Below are 14587 nucleotides of genomic sequence, written 5' to 3'. Positions count from 1 at the left end.
GAAGAAGTTTTAGTCCCATTTAAAACATATACAGGAAAACATAGCTATTTCCTATGAAGAAAGAGAGGCAAAGGAACAAAAAAGTAATGAAGTTTGAAGCAATAAGAGTTAAATGATAATAATAAAAATTACCAAGAAAAAGATTAAAATTACTTTTGATGCCCTACTTCTGGAAAAACTGAAAGAAAATAGCATTTAAAATAAGAACCTGCTACATGTTTTCCAGATCTGACACTTCTCTATGAATGCTCTGTGCTTGACTCATTCAACATAATCACTCACCATCACAGTCAACTGCAGGCTACACCGACTGCAAAAAATCCCTTCCCTCACTTCATTATCTTACTGTAATTATGAAGTATGTTACAGTATCGCTGTTGCAGCTGATCTCCCCCTTCTCATGCTAAATACTAACTGTTGTTAAATCCTACCTGCCCTTTCTGACATTTTAAATGTCATTCTTTCCATGATGCCTCCATAACTTAACTCTGACAAGCCATTCAGAAAGCACAGTCACTCTTCAACTAGAACTAATTATGGAGTGTTTACTTCTGCTAGGGGCTCATATTGTTTGACATCCTATATTATTATTACTCAGGTCAGTTTGTCCTAACTGAAAGCAGACAATAATCTGTCCAAGATTCTACTTACTTTAAAGTAAATATTTTGGACTTTACAACTTGAAATAAATGATTGCTCTAAATAAAGACACCAAAAAGAAAATCTCCAGTATTAGGTACATTCTACTAACAGTTTATCTTTGGCCCACAATATATGCTGTAATACCAAGATATGTGTTCTTCTGGTTACCAAGATACAAAATATTATCTTTCCTTTTCCTTGAGAGGAAGACCTTGGAAATGAACTGTGGTTCTAAATCTTGTCAAGAGTAGAGCTAAAAAGATCCCCTCTCAATCACGACAAATTTAAAAAATAAACAAACAAAAGTCAATTAGCCAATTGCTACCAGAGTTACCTGAGTAGATGAAAAGTCCACACTGTGAAGAAATTTGCAGTTTTCTCCTAGTGCCTGCAGAGATGCATCCATGATGCCTGAACAGCTGCCCAAGTTCACTATTTGTAGGAACTTGCAGTTGAGCGCAAGAGCAAGTACTCCACTGTCAGTTATATCACAGCACCTTTTAAAAGACGCTTCACGCAAGTAAGGACAGGATAAGGCCAACGCTATGACACCTGTCAAAAAAACCAGAGCAATTTAAAGAACTATTCATTTTTTGACATAACCACCATGCTGAATCCAATATGCTGTCATTGACTGTTCAACTTCCATCTCATACCATGTCACCAAGACTCTGTACAAGGAAATAATTTTGTGGTTGGTTTCTTTTAATTCAAGGATGACAAAAAGAAAATTACAATGAACAGTGCTAGAGTTGGCAAGGATTTCTGAATGCTGAATCCCCTTCTATACTGCAGAGGGGTATTACATACAAAAGGTACCACCTCAGTGAGTGCATGAAAAAAAACGTCAGTGGCTTGAAAGCAGACTAATGATAGCACTAGGACCCACTGATGGTGCTGTGAATATCAGGCAAAATGCAAGGTAAGAGGTCATGTTCAAGGTCAATTCAAGAAATCAAAACAATAGCTCAGAAGTAGGACAGGAACCAGGGACACCTACGCTCAGGCCAGCAGTGAAGGTCCATGGGTAGCTGGTACAGGTGGGCGTGGGCAGGTGAGACCAGGTACGGCCATTAGGGTCTGTTGGTGCCCTCAGAACCCTGACAGTTAGTAATAACCAGAATATTTGCCCAGAAATGTTAGATAGTAGTCAATAAAATAAAAGCACATGAACTACAAATGCAATTCACAAAAGGAATTTATTTCAAGGATAATGGAAACATGATGATTATAGTGGTACAGAAAATAACATCACTTCTGGATAGATATAACAAGCTGAATGTCATTAAGGTACATTACTATGCAAGAACTTCAAAGAAACATGGATAAAACACATACTTGCTTGGGTCAGAACCACTTTGCAAAGAATGATAAAACGAACAGTAGCGGCAGTTGAATTTGACAGAGAGGTACTACTGGATACTGTTTATTAAAAGACACTCAACATTCCACATGCAGCCTACAGAGTAAATGTTGGCTCAGATATTTCTGCATATGGTAGCCAGCAGGTTTCTTAAAAAAAAAAACAACAAACCAAAACACCCACCAAAAACCCAACAAAAAACCAAAACACTACCAACACCCTCCCCTCCCAAAAAACCAACCAACCAAAAAACCCCCACCAGTTACTGAATCAGTAAAAGGTAACAACGCTTTAAAATGGGGTGGGTTTGTATCTTCTTTTCTGTATGTAATTGTGATGAGTAGTAAAGAACTGTTCCAGCTTAAATTAAATACTCCATAACTGATTCTCAGTTCAAAAATGGCTATTTATAAGTAGGAAAGTTAGTAAAGTTGCATGGACTAGGAACCTGCCCATGAAGACCTGGACTTCCCAGTTTTAGTTGCAAGGTAGTTGGGAATCTCTGTCTAAATAGATGAGAAGTACACAATGAGCTCTAGACTTAGCTAGTACCTTAGAATCGTACTAGGAATCAGTGGACAGATGAAAGCATGGAGGGAAGACTATTGCAAACTGTATCTTCGGGGTCAAAAAGTATAACAATGAGGTGACATTGAAAATAAGTAAAATAAATTTTTAAAAGTTTAACCTATTACTTAAGTAAAAAGGTAAATGTCTCACTACACAGTGGTAAGAAAATACAAACCAAGAGTGATCTAAAGTCAATATACATTAGGTCAATACTAAATTAATGTTTTGCCTCAATTTTCAATAAGGATGAGTTAATGATGAAGCAAAGGAGTAAGTGTAATCAAAGGACAAAAAAAAAAAACTTGTAGGAAATAAAACTCAGCAAGCTTAATTCTTTTAAACTAACAGCTCCTGATACAACTTGAAACTGGATGTTAAAAGTAACACATGAAATCCTAAAGTCCTAAAGCAAGTCAAGTCTTTTAAGTCAGAGAAGATGCTACAAGCTTATTAAATAAACAAACATATTTAATTAAAAATGGGGGAAAATGTAATTTAGGAAATCACAAGCCTGAAACTTTAACCAGTATTACTGGTAAGGCTCTGAAACAAATTTTGAGGAAGGAATAATTAAGATGAAGTGGAAAATATGATCAAATGTAGCATAGGTTTGCCAGAAACCTAGATAAGAGTAACCTGATAGCTCTCTTTCATAAGATAATCAGTGCTCTAGGCCTGTAAATTACACCACTGAAGTGACTTTTAATTAGTATTGGTGTAGCATTGGGGACTTTTTAAAACAATATTTACCCCAGATATTTTTTGCAATTTACTCCAATCTGACAAGAAAAATAAAACAGAAATAAGATCCCAGTTATCTGTGCACAGATAACGTACCTTCTGAAGTGATTCCCAATCTGTTTTCTTTGCAAGAATTTAAGTTGATTCTTTTCAGTTGCTTGCACTTATAAAGTTGCAATAATGCATTATCTGAAATATCACAGTCTCGGAGGTCTAAAGACTCTACAGCAGGGTGCAACACCTGTAACAAAAACCTACCATTTCAGTCAAACTCTGCTGTATTATAAAACATGCATATTTTTTTCTAAAATACTTGTAACGTTAGATATCACATAGATATCAAATAAGTATTTGAAAAAAACATTCACTAGATGTGGTTATCAGTCCTAGGAACTAGAAACTCTGAAGAACATATGGTATATTTGCTGCAACAGCTAATCTACAGCATGAACATTCAGTTTCTGTGATCACATCTAGGGTAGGAGCACATGAACACTATTATTTAAACAGTGGAAATACTGATGGATAATACAGTTGCTAACACTAGTGCTTCTGCCAGCACAGATAAGTTTAGCACAGATAATACTCTCAAACTTACCAGCACAACTTTGATGGCAGAAATCTGAGCATAAAAAAAATTACTGTGATCAACACTTCAATCCACTGAACAGATAAGGGTAATATTTGAAAGATATTTTGCCCCAGGGTATTTTTCTCACCTGCACACACTCTTTTTTTCTCATAAACAAGCGAACTCATTATCATACATGAGGAGTTACCAAATCCTCATTAAATAGGCTCTTTCACTCCCACAAGACCATAGGTTGGAGTTTTTGTGAAATCTTCCCCAAGAGAACATTTATGAAATTCAGACCCAAAGCAATGGAAGTCTTCAGATTCTGGTAACAATAGCCATATAGCTTACCTCAAATTAAGTTTTCAAGGATTCTCACTACTTTAAAAAAAATACTGCTTATAGCCCTCTTGAGCAAACAATCTATACCTTTGCTGAGCTGTCCTTCAGACCAATAGGCAAACATTAGAACAGGTTTTCACATTACCTTATATTATTCCCTTCAGCTTGTAATTTCCTTCCTTAACTCACAAGGATAAAAGCATATGGTAAATTTCCACACACAAGCAAAGATAACAGCGCATAGATGACAGGCCTGTTACAGGCCTATTCTTTTCTCAGGTTCACCATTCTAACAGTTACAATAACAATATTACAAGGAATACTGTTTTTCTGCTCGGCAAATATGTTAAGGTGCTAAAATCCTTACTGACAAATAAAGGCAAATAAGCCTTCTGTAAAAAAAGCAAATGCTTCTAGTGGATTGGAACTGCAACCTTTCTGCAAAATGAGTGGCAGACCTCAGACAGCTTTGACAGCTTTTCCTCCCCAAACACTAAAAGCCTCAGTCTTTTTATGCCACAAAACCACCAACATATCCCATAATACATTTATGAGTAGTTTTCACAAGATAACATGCAGCTCTTATTTCACTCATATTTCTGAATTCATATGTAAGGAACCAGAACAGCCAAACCCTGAGATGGCCAAAGTGATCACCAACATTTACTCAAGATTATTTCCCTGACTGTAGGCTTTCTTTCACAATTCCAAACTGCCTAGGACACAAAAAGTGAGCAAACTGCTGGTTTTGAAGCCACATGAGAAACCTTATGAAAGAAAGAACAATTAGATGTAAGGAAGTCTAGACGAGAAGCAATAATACTATCAGAATACTGCCTATTTGCAGTAGCTAGATTAAGTGTCCCTAGCTCATGGTTCTTCACACAGTCAGGTATTACTTGGAGATTTGCTTTCTATTATTATTCACAGACTCATAATCACTGAATGCATATACTAAAATCTAATCTGTCTCAAAGAAGATGGAATTTTAGATAAAGTAAGGATTGTTTGGATGCAGAGTACAGGAGATTAAAGTATGGATTTATATCCTGTGGACACATGCTGAATGGCTTTACAGAGCTTTTGGTAAAAGTGAGGTAGAAAACAGGAGCTGAGCATGCACGTCATGGAACACAGCTCCAAGCAAAGTGCAGAGTAAGGGGGGGGGGGGGCAGGGGGGAAGTATGATAACACAAATCTGGGCATGAACAGGGAAGTAAGAGATTAAATAGAAGTTTATACCGAAGTGCAGATTAACAGAATTTAAACTGGAAGAAATTTAAGCAAAATGCTTAAACACCACCAAAGAAAGCACACGCATAAAAGCAAATGAGATAACATAGCCTGGAAAATTCTAACAGAATAGATCTAGGCACAAGATTGTGGGGACTATGAAAGAAAAGGGCAGAATGGAAACAACAGCAAAGAAAAAAAATTCCTTATCCATATAGAAGACTAATTAAGATGTCATAAATGTGTCAAATGTAGAATAGCTTGGTTATACGTGATGTGAGCTAAGAATAGTAAGAGGAGCTAAACAACATAAGCCATTTTTGCTATGCCAAGCAACAAGAATATCTGCAAAATGAAAGAACAGGAAAGCTGAAAAGCAAAATGGTATGGAGAAGCAGCATGAATTCAGAATCCAAAAGGTGGCTAGCATTTTTTTTACAAATCCAAGTGAGATAAACCTGGAAACTGTTAGCGAGGAAAACTAAGGTATAATATGCCCAAGCAAAGTGATGACAGCTAAAGATAGAATTGCAGGAAATTGCAGGAACAGAGAAAGGAAAAACACATGACAAAAAGAACCAGACCAGAATATCCCAGTGTCAGATGGAAAACAGGCTCCAAGAGAAGGCACTCATCAACTGCTGAATGAAGACAATGACAGATTGGATTTTACAGAGACACAGGAGAAGATTGTAACTTAAACTAGAGAGTTTATTTCCAGACTAAAGATACCCTGATAGCTTTTGTGCATTTATACACACACAATCATATGGTTTTAATTATACACATTTCTTAGGGTTCTTGGAAAGGGATGACTTACTGAAAAGATAGCCTAAACCCAATTTTGTCAACTTAAATTTCCCAAAATAAGATAAGTGAACAAGACTGATTTTTGCTCAAAGAATTGTTTTGAACAATCAAAATGTGGTGCACACTAAAGATAATTTTTTTTTCATAAGTTTTCCACAGTACTTCTGATTTTGCGTCTAGTCTTGGCTTCACTATTCTCGCTCTGAGAAACTGATACTATTTGCCTCTTTTGAGTTACAGGTCAAAGCAGGAACGAACAGGGAGTCATTCATTTTCTGTTTCCCCAAGGTCAACCTTTAGCCTTCCTCAATTCTCATGCCTCCCTTTGTGGCAAAACAAGATAACAGTAGATAGATACCAAAACAGATGTGCCCCTGAATTTACAGCTAAAGAAAAATCATTAACTAGTTCCATTTTGAAACACTGACACACATAAGCGAGCAAGAGAAATGAGAGAATTTGAACTATCAGTTTCGAGCCCTAGCATCATCATATTGCAAAGAGTCAAGATCTAAATAAATTATAAGGAGATTATGTGCACACAGAAATGTACAAGTCCCTGAAATCTTTTCATTACTATATTATGCACTAGTTTCTTGAAACATACTGCCTTCAGGAACAGAGACTGGTTAGCAATAGTCCAGTTTCCCGATACTGAAGAGGGATAATAGATGCCAGCCGATTACACAGAAGTCAATTATCACTGAAGGGACAACATTTTAAATTTACTACAAACATAATCCTATTACTACTAATATAGGACTATTAACATTATGAAGTTTAAGGAAAACAAACATGAACAGAGTAAGTGGGCCTGAATTTACCTGTTGTCTCATGTAAACAGTACACAAGGATGAAATAAACTATCACATACAGTAAAGTTTTGAATGGGTTCTTACCTCACCAATATTTGAATCGGTTATTTGCCCTTGCCTACTCATTAATTTAATCAGTTTATCCTTTATGTTGGGTGGCATTGACTTAATATCTGCAGCATATCTGGAAAGGTTCCTTGTCAAACACTGAAGGCACCTGAAATAAAAGAAATTTACAGTACAGTCAAAAAAGGGCATTACATAATAGAACTAGAACAATCAAGCCGTAAGATGTCATCTTCTGCATCCAGCTATGCTGTCTTCAAACCTTATCAGTTCCAGCTGTTTCATGCTACCACCAATTCAGTTGTTGCCCTTTGGAGTCAATCAGCTGATCCTTCTGTGCAACTGTTTCCCAATGGACTGTAGGCAAAAATTAGCTTCATTCACTGCAGTCACCAACCCAGCTCACAAAATAAATTTACTGGTAGCACATTCACAGCATTAAAAAAAAAAAAAAATATCTTTTCACCACTTCAACCTCCACTTGGTCAGCAGTAAAAGCTTTAGTTGGGACAGCTGGTTCCAGAGATGGGACATCTCTTTCACCTCAGTTGAAAACGTTAAGGAGATATTTTCAGATGTAGTATTTTGTTCACTGCCTAGTTTGTAGTACTAATTTTTAACATTAATTGTGCTGTGTAACCCTGTGCTCAACCCTTTTAACTAGAAACTATCTTTTTAACTAAATCTGATCACAGAGGATTGTCACTGGACATAGAAATCCTTCTGTCTTAGTAGGCTCCAGGAAATCTCAAATCAAAAAGCTCATGGTCCTACAAAGTAGATTAGGCAAATAAAAGAACAAGTGGACACATGGAAAACGTAATACATAGGGGAAAGTGAACCTACTTGGATTTTTACAAGGTATTAAAAAACCCTCATCAGCAATGGTTCTTCAAGAAATTAAGCTGCCCTGAGATAAGAAGAAAAGTTCTCACACAGGTGGCTGAAATCCTGTGACAATCAGAGATAGGTTTGACTCAGTAAGCACAGCCATTCGTTTTTTACTAGCAGTATTTTAGGCCTCCTTCCTTCCAAATGTTTATTCGTAAAAATGATTTATCAAACTGAAGAAAACAACATGATTATCACACACACCAGGCTAGAGATTTTGAATGAAATTAATGCCAACATGTACTGCATTTTCTATACATCACAAAACACTCTGTCCTTTAGGCACCTTTTTTGTATTTGGGTCAAAATTGCTTCCTTGTTCCAAGCAACCTGTTCCCTTGGCCAGATATTGAAACTTGACTTACACAAAGTCTCCATCATAAGATACTGCTGCATGAGAAATTGCAAACAAATCTCACAGACACACAAGGCTTAAGTATTTATCTGAAAAGGAAGGGCTAAGTAGAAATAAATATTCATAAGCTAATAAAATCAGGGAATGCTGGGTGATGCTTTAAGACAGGATTTGAAATCCTAGAATTTTATCTGTGTGAATGCAAGAAAAAGGGATCATTTCAGTCAGAATACATTAAAAGACCCCAGATGGAACACAGCTTTTTGGGAGAAAACATTAAGAACTTTACTTAAGCAAAATAAACCAAATACATCAGTATTCATACAAGTGGATCAGAACCCAGGTAGAACATTTGAAATAATGCTTTCTGAGGTCAAATATACAGAAGAGTATTCACTTATGCTATACTGAGTACTGTAGAGGGACACTAATCATGCAATCCTATTTTTTTAAGATTCCTAAGGCACTTTAATGTATCATAGGATACACAAAATGTGAATTCCCAACCTCTGCAACTTTAAATTACCATCACAGGCTTACGGAAACACTGGAGGCAACTCTGGGAAAAGTTTATGAATATCTTCTAAGTGTACTGAGCGTACTGCCCTTCAGAGCAATCACCACACTCTCATATGTTACAAGATGAACTGCTAGTCTTTAAGGAAGGAACTCTCTGAAGGGAGATTTTATTATCAAACAACCAAGTTCCTAGGTAAATGAGGAACATAAACTACAGCGAAGCTAACCAACATCCTGAGATAACTGAAAAGGTAACACTTTGTTGTCTAGGAAATACCAAGTGTTTAAAAAGCATTACACTACAGCAAAACTGAAATGGAGGGAGATGAAATGGGGGAAGAGAGGTAACTCCTCACTGTTCCCTCTTGCTTAGAAACCTAATGTGTCCATCTAAGTTATGGACTGCTTTGATTTGGGAGTTTACTACCTACTGATCATAGATGCTCGAATTAGATTCCCTAGGCCAACTTTCCTTTTTAAATCCTATCCAAAATGTTGAAGGAAAACATTAGGTTCCTACAAAATATTTTGCTTTTGTAGAATCAACATTTTTCCATAAACTTGCCCTACTAGTAAACTCACAGCAGCTACTGTTACTGCCCAGTAACATTCTCTATTGTAGTTGGCATCTACACCTTCACATGATCTAGATACACACAGCAATAACCACAAATGGTAAGTCAAGACTAGAATGCATTCACCTGGCAGACAAATTCAGTCCCAGTCTAAATTACCTGAATCCTATTTTTCATGGACAGGAAAAACCAAGATGCACTTTACTCTTGTAATGACCTGATTTAAAAAAAAAAAAAAAAAATCCTTCTTGCAAACCCCCCAACTGCTTTTTCCCTGCTCCACCTTATCAAACTTGTTACACCAGCTGCTTATAGTTCAGAGCTGTTTACAAAGTGTCAATGGCATACTCATTTGTTCCAAGTGTATCGAGATGCGCAGAATAGAAAAGGCCTATGATCTTTAACCTTAAGCTTTATGACAGAGTTAGGGCCTTATGACAGGACAAACGTGTGTATTTCCAACACACAAAGATAAATTAGATCTTTAGACTACTTGTTAGAATACTTACTCATAAATTACATCAAAGTGTAGCTTATACTAAGTTATGTCACGTGAAATAGAATAGCAGAACAGATGCTAGACATGGGACACATCAGAAGAAGAATGAACCAAAAGAACAGATACTAAAATAGGTGTAAAAGCAAATAAAAAAATATTTTCCTTCCTGCATTCTTCAGGGTTGGATAATTTATGTTCATAGTAAGACCATAAAAGGAAGCTGTTTTGAAACTGATGCTTTACTTCTGTCCTCAGTTTTCATTCATAGAGATGGTACCCTGCACATCTGCAAATGTTCCAATGCCTTTGCAAGACCTTAGTTTTTCAAGACGCTAACAAGTTAGGTAACGCATCAGTCTGCAGTAAGTTGGTTCCCTGTTAATGCTATCTGTTTCACAGGAACCATCTATTAATGACACATGGAACAATCAAATCTAAGCAATACCTAAGTACATACTCTTGTGACGACTGACATGTGCAGCACGCTTCTTTATCACGCAGTGACAATCTTAATTAAAACACCTTTAAATTTGATGTTTCGTTTCTGTTGCTCTAAGACTCTCATTTTTGATGGTAAAAACTCTCTTGGTTCCAAGCTCATGTCTGGCCATGAACAAGTCAACTTAAAACACCTGCCAGGGCTCTGAGGGATCTGTAACAGCACCCTCCTAAAAGTATGACAGCTACAGCTGCCTCCTCTGCCTTTCCAGCACATGCTGTTGCTGCCAAGCATCCACTCTATTTGGCAGGCCCTGCAACTTCTACACTGTCAGTTTGCAACCAAGCGTAATTATCTAAACCAACCACAAATTTGGTGTACCTCAATATGCTGGCCTTAAAACTGCATCAGCTAGGAGTGCGTGTGGAAGTTGGTCATTTTTCATCTTGGAAACAATAACCTCAGGGAACAGAAGCTAATATAAGCTATAACTTTAGAAAGAAAAAAAAAAAAAAAAAAAAGGATGTTTCTAAATATTTCCAATATGATGCTCTTGTGCATGTGACCTCTGGCGTGCTAATTTCTCTTTTAGGGTAGGGGGCAAAGGCCAACAGGTGGCAAACACCACCAAGCAGGAGAAACACCTTAATAAATGCACTTTCTGTTAGGTTTGGAGACCCTAAAAATAATGACTTCATTAAAAGGACTATGCCACACTAACAATTTGTTTCAGTTTTTAGTTTCTGTTGTAAGTTCTGCTAGTTAAACAATAAGCCTAAGGGGTAACATAAGTAAGAAGCTTAAAGTGCAGTCTGGATTAAATAGATGGCCATCACCTGATTGGCATAAGACAAGAAACAACACACTAAGATCACACACAACTGTTAAAAAGTTGTGTAATTATTCATTTCAAGTCTTAGACTTACTCGTATAACAATTATATTGTTACACTAATATAGAAAGCAGTTGCAGCAGTACTAATAAAGTAGTATAAAAGAGATTAGTAACCAATCAGAAGTAGAAACTGTTCATGGTATCAAGCGCTACAGTACATGTAAAGAGAAATTACTAGATCTAGGATCTAAGGGTAATCACGAGATAAGCACGTAGTGTAATACAGATCTTAAAAATAATTTTACCAGATCAATCATGCACCAAAAAAAGTATGGGTACCATTCTAGCTTTGCAAAACCACAAGTGTTATTAGCAAGACAAAACCCTTTTAAGTAATTTCTATTAGCAGTCCAGCTGTCATTACACACTAATCAAATGTAAGGTCCAAATACAAGTTGAAAAGGCAATTTCCACACCCACCTTGTCTCCCCAACCACTTTTTACTGCACCTTCCTCATGCTGGCTCTGAAATTCACAGCTGTAGTATAAGCTGTTTGGCATTTGATCTGAATGAAAATTCCTTTGACAAAAACTGTGAGGTCACAGAAATAACACTGCCAGAACAAGTGGCTGAGGTCAGGGTGCAGCAGCAGCGTAGACTTAAGCCTAATTAGATTTAGCATATAGCCACAACTCTGGAGTCCCTATATAGAACTTTTTTGGAACAGAACCTTGTCTGGCACCAGAATACCAGCAAATAACAAATTAAACCCATACCAATTAAAAACTCTAGAGAGGTCAAAATATTATGGGTCTACAATCTGAAGTGTAACATAGATTTCTAAGTATGGAAAGAAACAAGATTTCTATATGGAAGCACATTTAAAAAAACACTAAAATTTGCACAGTAGTAATGACACCTGTAGCAGGTCATTGCAGAAGACATTGTAATGAGAAGACAGTGATTTCAAGCAGAATCCACGCAGAGTTTAACCTCAGGCCTTGCTTGCAGAGACCTGTACAACAGCATGAGTGACTACTACACAACCTGAGCACACACCATGATGACCTTCAAGTCATTCCTCTGGACACGTGTAAGGATGCACTTCCTCTGGACATGTGTACGCCTTCACTGAACCTCAGCGACTGCTGGATAAACTTGGCTGACAGACTAACAAAGAAGCCTATACATGGCTCCAACTCAGTATACATACAAGTAGACTACACTATCCACATTATTTGTCTTGAGATTAAATAGCATGTCTACATGTAACATTCCTTTACTTGACTGCAGAAATGAAGAACAGGTGTTCACTTCTAAAAAGAAAAACCCTTATCAAAGCTCTAAAGACAACAGCAAGCGTGAACCTCGCCATGGATGGGATCTGCGCAACACACTGACCAATGTGAGAGGGCTTGTCTCATGCTGCAATAGCTGGGGTCCTTGGCATCTGAAAGGACATAAGATTGCTATTGCATTTTCTACCTCCACTGTCCGTTGCGCAATACATCAGTTGGCTAGCCTTGAGAATTGACACCTTCCCTAATGAGATGCCAAATGAACCAGCAGCTCAGTGCAAACCAGCACCCTACCTTTGGCTAGGATGAACTTTCTGAGCCTTTCGGGGAGCTATGTATGCACCTATCATGTGACTGTGCCCTCTTCCGTGATGGATGCCTACTGAGTCATGTGAACGGTCAAGCGGTCCTTTGTCATCCAAGAGCACACACTTCAGCTACATGCTAAATACATATTTATCACATGATACCTACATTTTGGCCACTGAGTAAATTAACTTTTCTGGTAATTCATCCTGAAGGAGGCAGATTGCCACCACATACCCATAGTATGTAAACCCAGCTGTATCTAAAAACTTAAATACAAATTTAAGATTTTTTTTTAATCTTGAAGATACTTAGTGGCTAATGCAGCCATGCTTGAATAGGGACTTGCAAATCTCAACGGAATACTTAGTTCAAATTTGCAGAAAATACTCCAACACCTGGAAATCAGCGGGAGCTATGCCAAATCTTCCAGTTACATTTAACTGTCTCTTGACACAGAATTTTAAATTTAGCTTGAGAAAAAATCTTATTAAGATTAGTCGCACTGTTTTCAAAAAGCTGGTTGATATTCTCAGACTACATTACTCATCTGCAGTTTAACCAATTAATCATTTGAATTATAAATGTTTTCACTGCTAATTCTGCTTTATAGGAAACTATAAAACACTTACTGGCTACACCAGGACAACTATAGTCGTATCTTCAGTGCTTTAAAATAAGAATAAATTTTTTAACTATTGTTTGATAGCCATTTTTCCTTTACCTGTCCAGCTTAATATTTCGTTCCTATGCTGTCTCTAAGTCCCTCCTGAACACAAAGGAATTTGATATAATGAAAAAAGTCAAGAGCAAAACACCATTAGTGGATTCACTGGGGTCAGGAATCCCCAGTCATCCCTCCACACCCAGATCTTTCAGGGATCGTCCTGTTATCTCCCTGCCAAACCCCGTTACTAAAGTCAAGCCCTGCCACCTGCCCTGTAACTCCTCCCGAACTGTCACCTCTGCCAAACACCGTCAGCGAGCCTGTCACCACTACCAAACCCTGTCACCTGCCCTGCCACCCCGCCCAAGGCCTGACAAACCCTGTCCCCCTGGGCAAACCCCTCCTCCGTGCTCCCCCGCAGGCGGGCCCCGCGGGCTGCCCCCCGGCGGCGCTGCGCTCACTCGAGGCCGCGGCCCCGCTGAGGGCTGGTTCTGGCCCGGCCGCCGGCCCTGAGCCCACGGGCCTTCCCGGGAGAAAAGGGGGCGGCCGGCACAGGGAGGGGGGTGTGGGGGCGGCACTCACAGGTCCAGGAGCAGCTGGACTTCCTCGCCAGCGCCGTCCCAACCACCGCTCAGGCGGCTCATGGCGGCGGCGAGGGCCGAGCAGCGCGGCGCCAGGCAGACCGAACGGCTCCGGGGGACGGTGCCGAAATGGCGGCGGCTCCCTGCGGCTGGCGGGCATGACGGGAGGTGTAGTCCTGCTCCGGCCCGCCCGGGGACCGCCCGGGGCTTGTGGCGGGAAGGGGCAGCGGCGTCTCGTGAAGCGAGCAGAAATGCCGTGGAGCACCCCACGCCTCGCGCAGAGGGGTGGTCTCTCCCCGCTTCCAGTGCTTCGTGTTTAGGACAGAGTCTCTCCCCAAGCCCGGACGACGTACAGAGGAGCCTGGGGAGGCTGAGGTGATGTACAGAATTAAACTCTATAACTCGAAAGTTATAAAGTAGGTATGTTTATTGCACGCAGATGCACGGGGGATCGCTCCACCACAAG

General features: G+C 38.9%; 1 protein-coding gene across 4 annotated transcripts in view; it reads right to left on the bottom strand.

Moving 5' to 3' along the window:
• The window catches only part of AMN1 (antagonist of mitotic exit network 1 homolog), a 27294-nt gene extending 12707 nt beyond the window's left edge, over positions 1 to 14587 (bottom strand). The window contains exons 1-4 of one of the 4 annotated variants that reach the window (XM_055807817.1): positions 14123 to 14587; positions 7175 to 7307; positions 3413 to 3557; positions 977 to 1194 (exon numbers count right to left, since the gene is read on the bottom strand). In XM_055807817.1, coding sequence (XP_055663792.1) covers positions 977 to 1194; positions 3413 to 3557; positions 7175 to 7307; positions 14123 to 14184 — 558 coding nt within the window. In that variant the 5' untranslated portion in view covers positions 14185 to 14587. Of the gene's footprint in view, positions 1 to 976; positions 1195 to 3412; positions 3558 to 7174; positions 7308 to 8002; positions 8486 to 12670; positions 13935 to 14122 lie in introns of those variants that run through there. The other 3 variants (XM_005241774.4, XM_013302723.3, XM_027793032.2) reach the window with 3 other exon arrangements.

The sequence above is a fragment of the Falco peregrinus genome, chromosome 6 (assembly GCF_023634155.1).
Source record: "Falco peregrinus isolate bFalPer1 chromosome 6, bFalPer1.pri, whole genome shotgun sequence".
NCBI classification, from domain to species: domain Eukaryota; kingdom Metazoa; phylum Chordata; class Aves; order Falconiformes; family Falconidae; genus Falco; species Falco peregrinus.
This window is presented reverse-complemented; position numbering and strand designations above follow the sequence as displayed.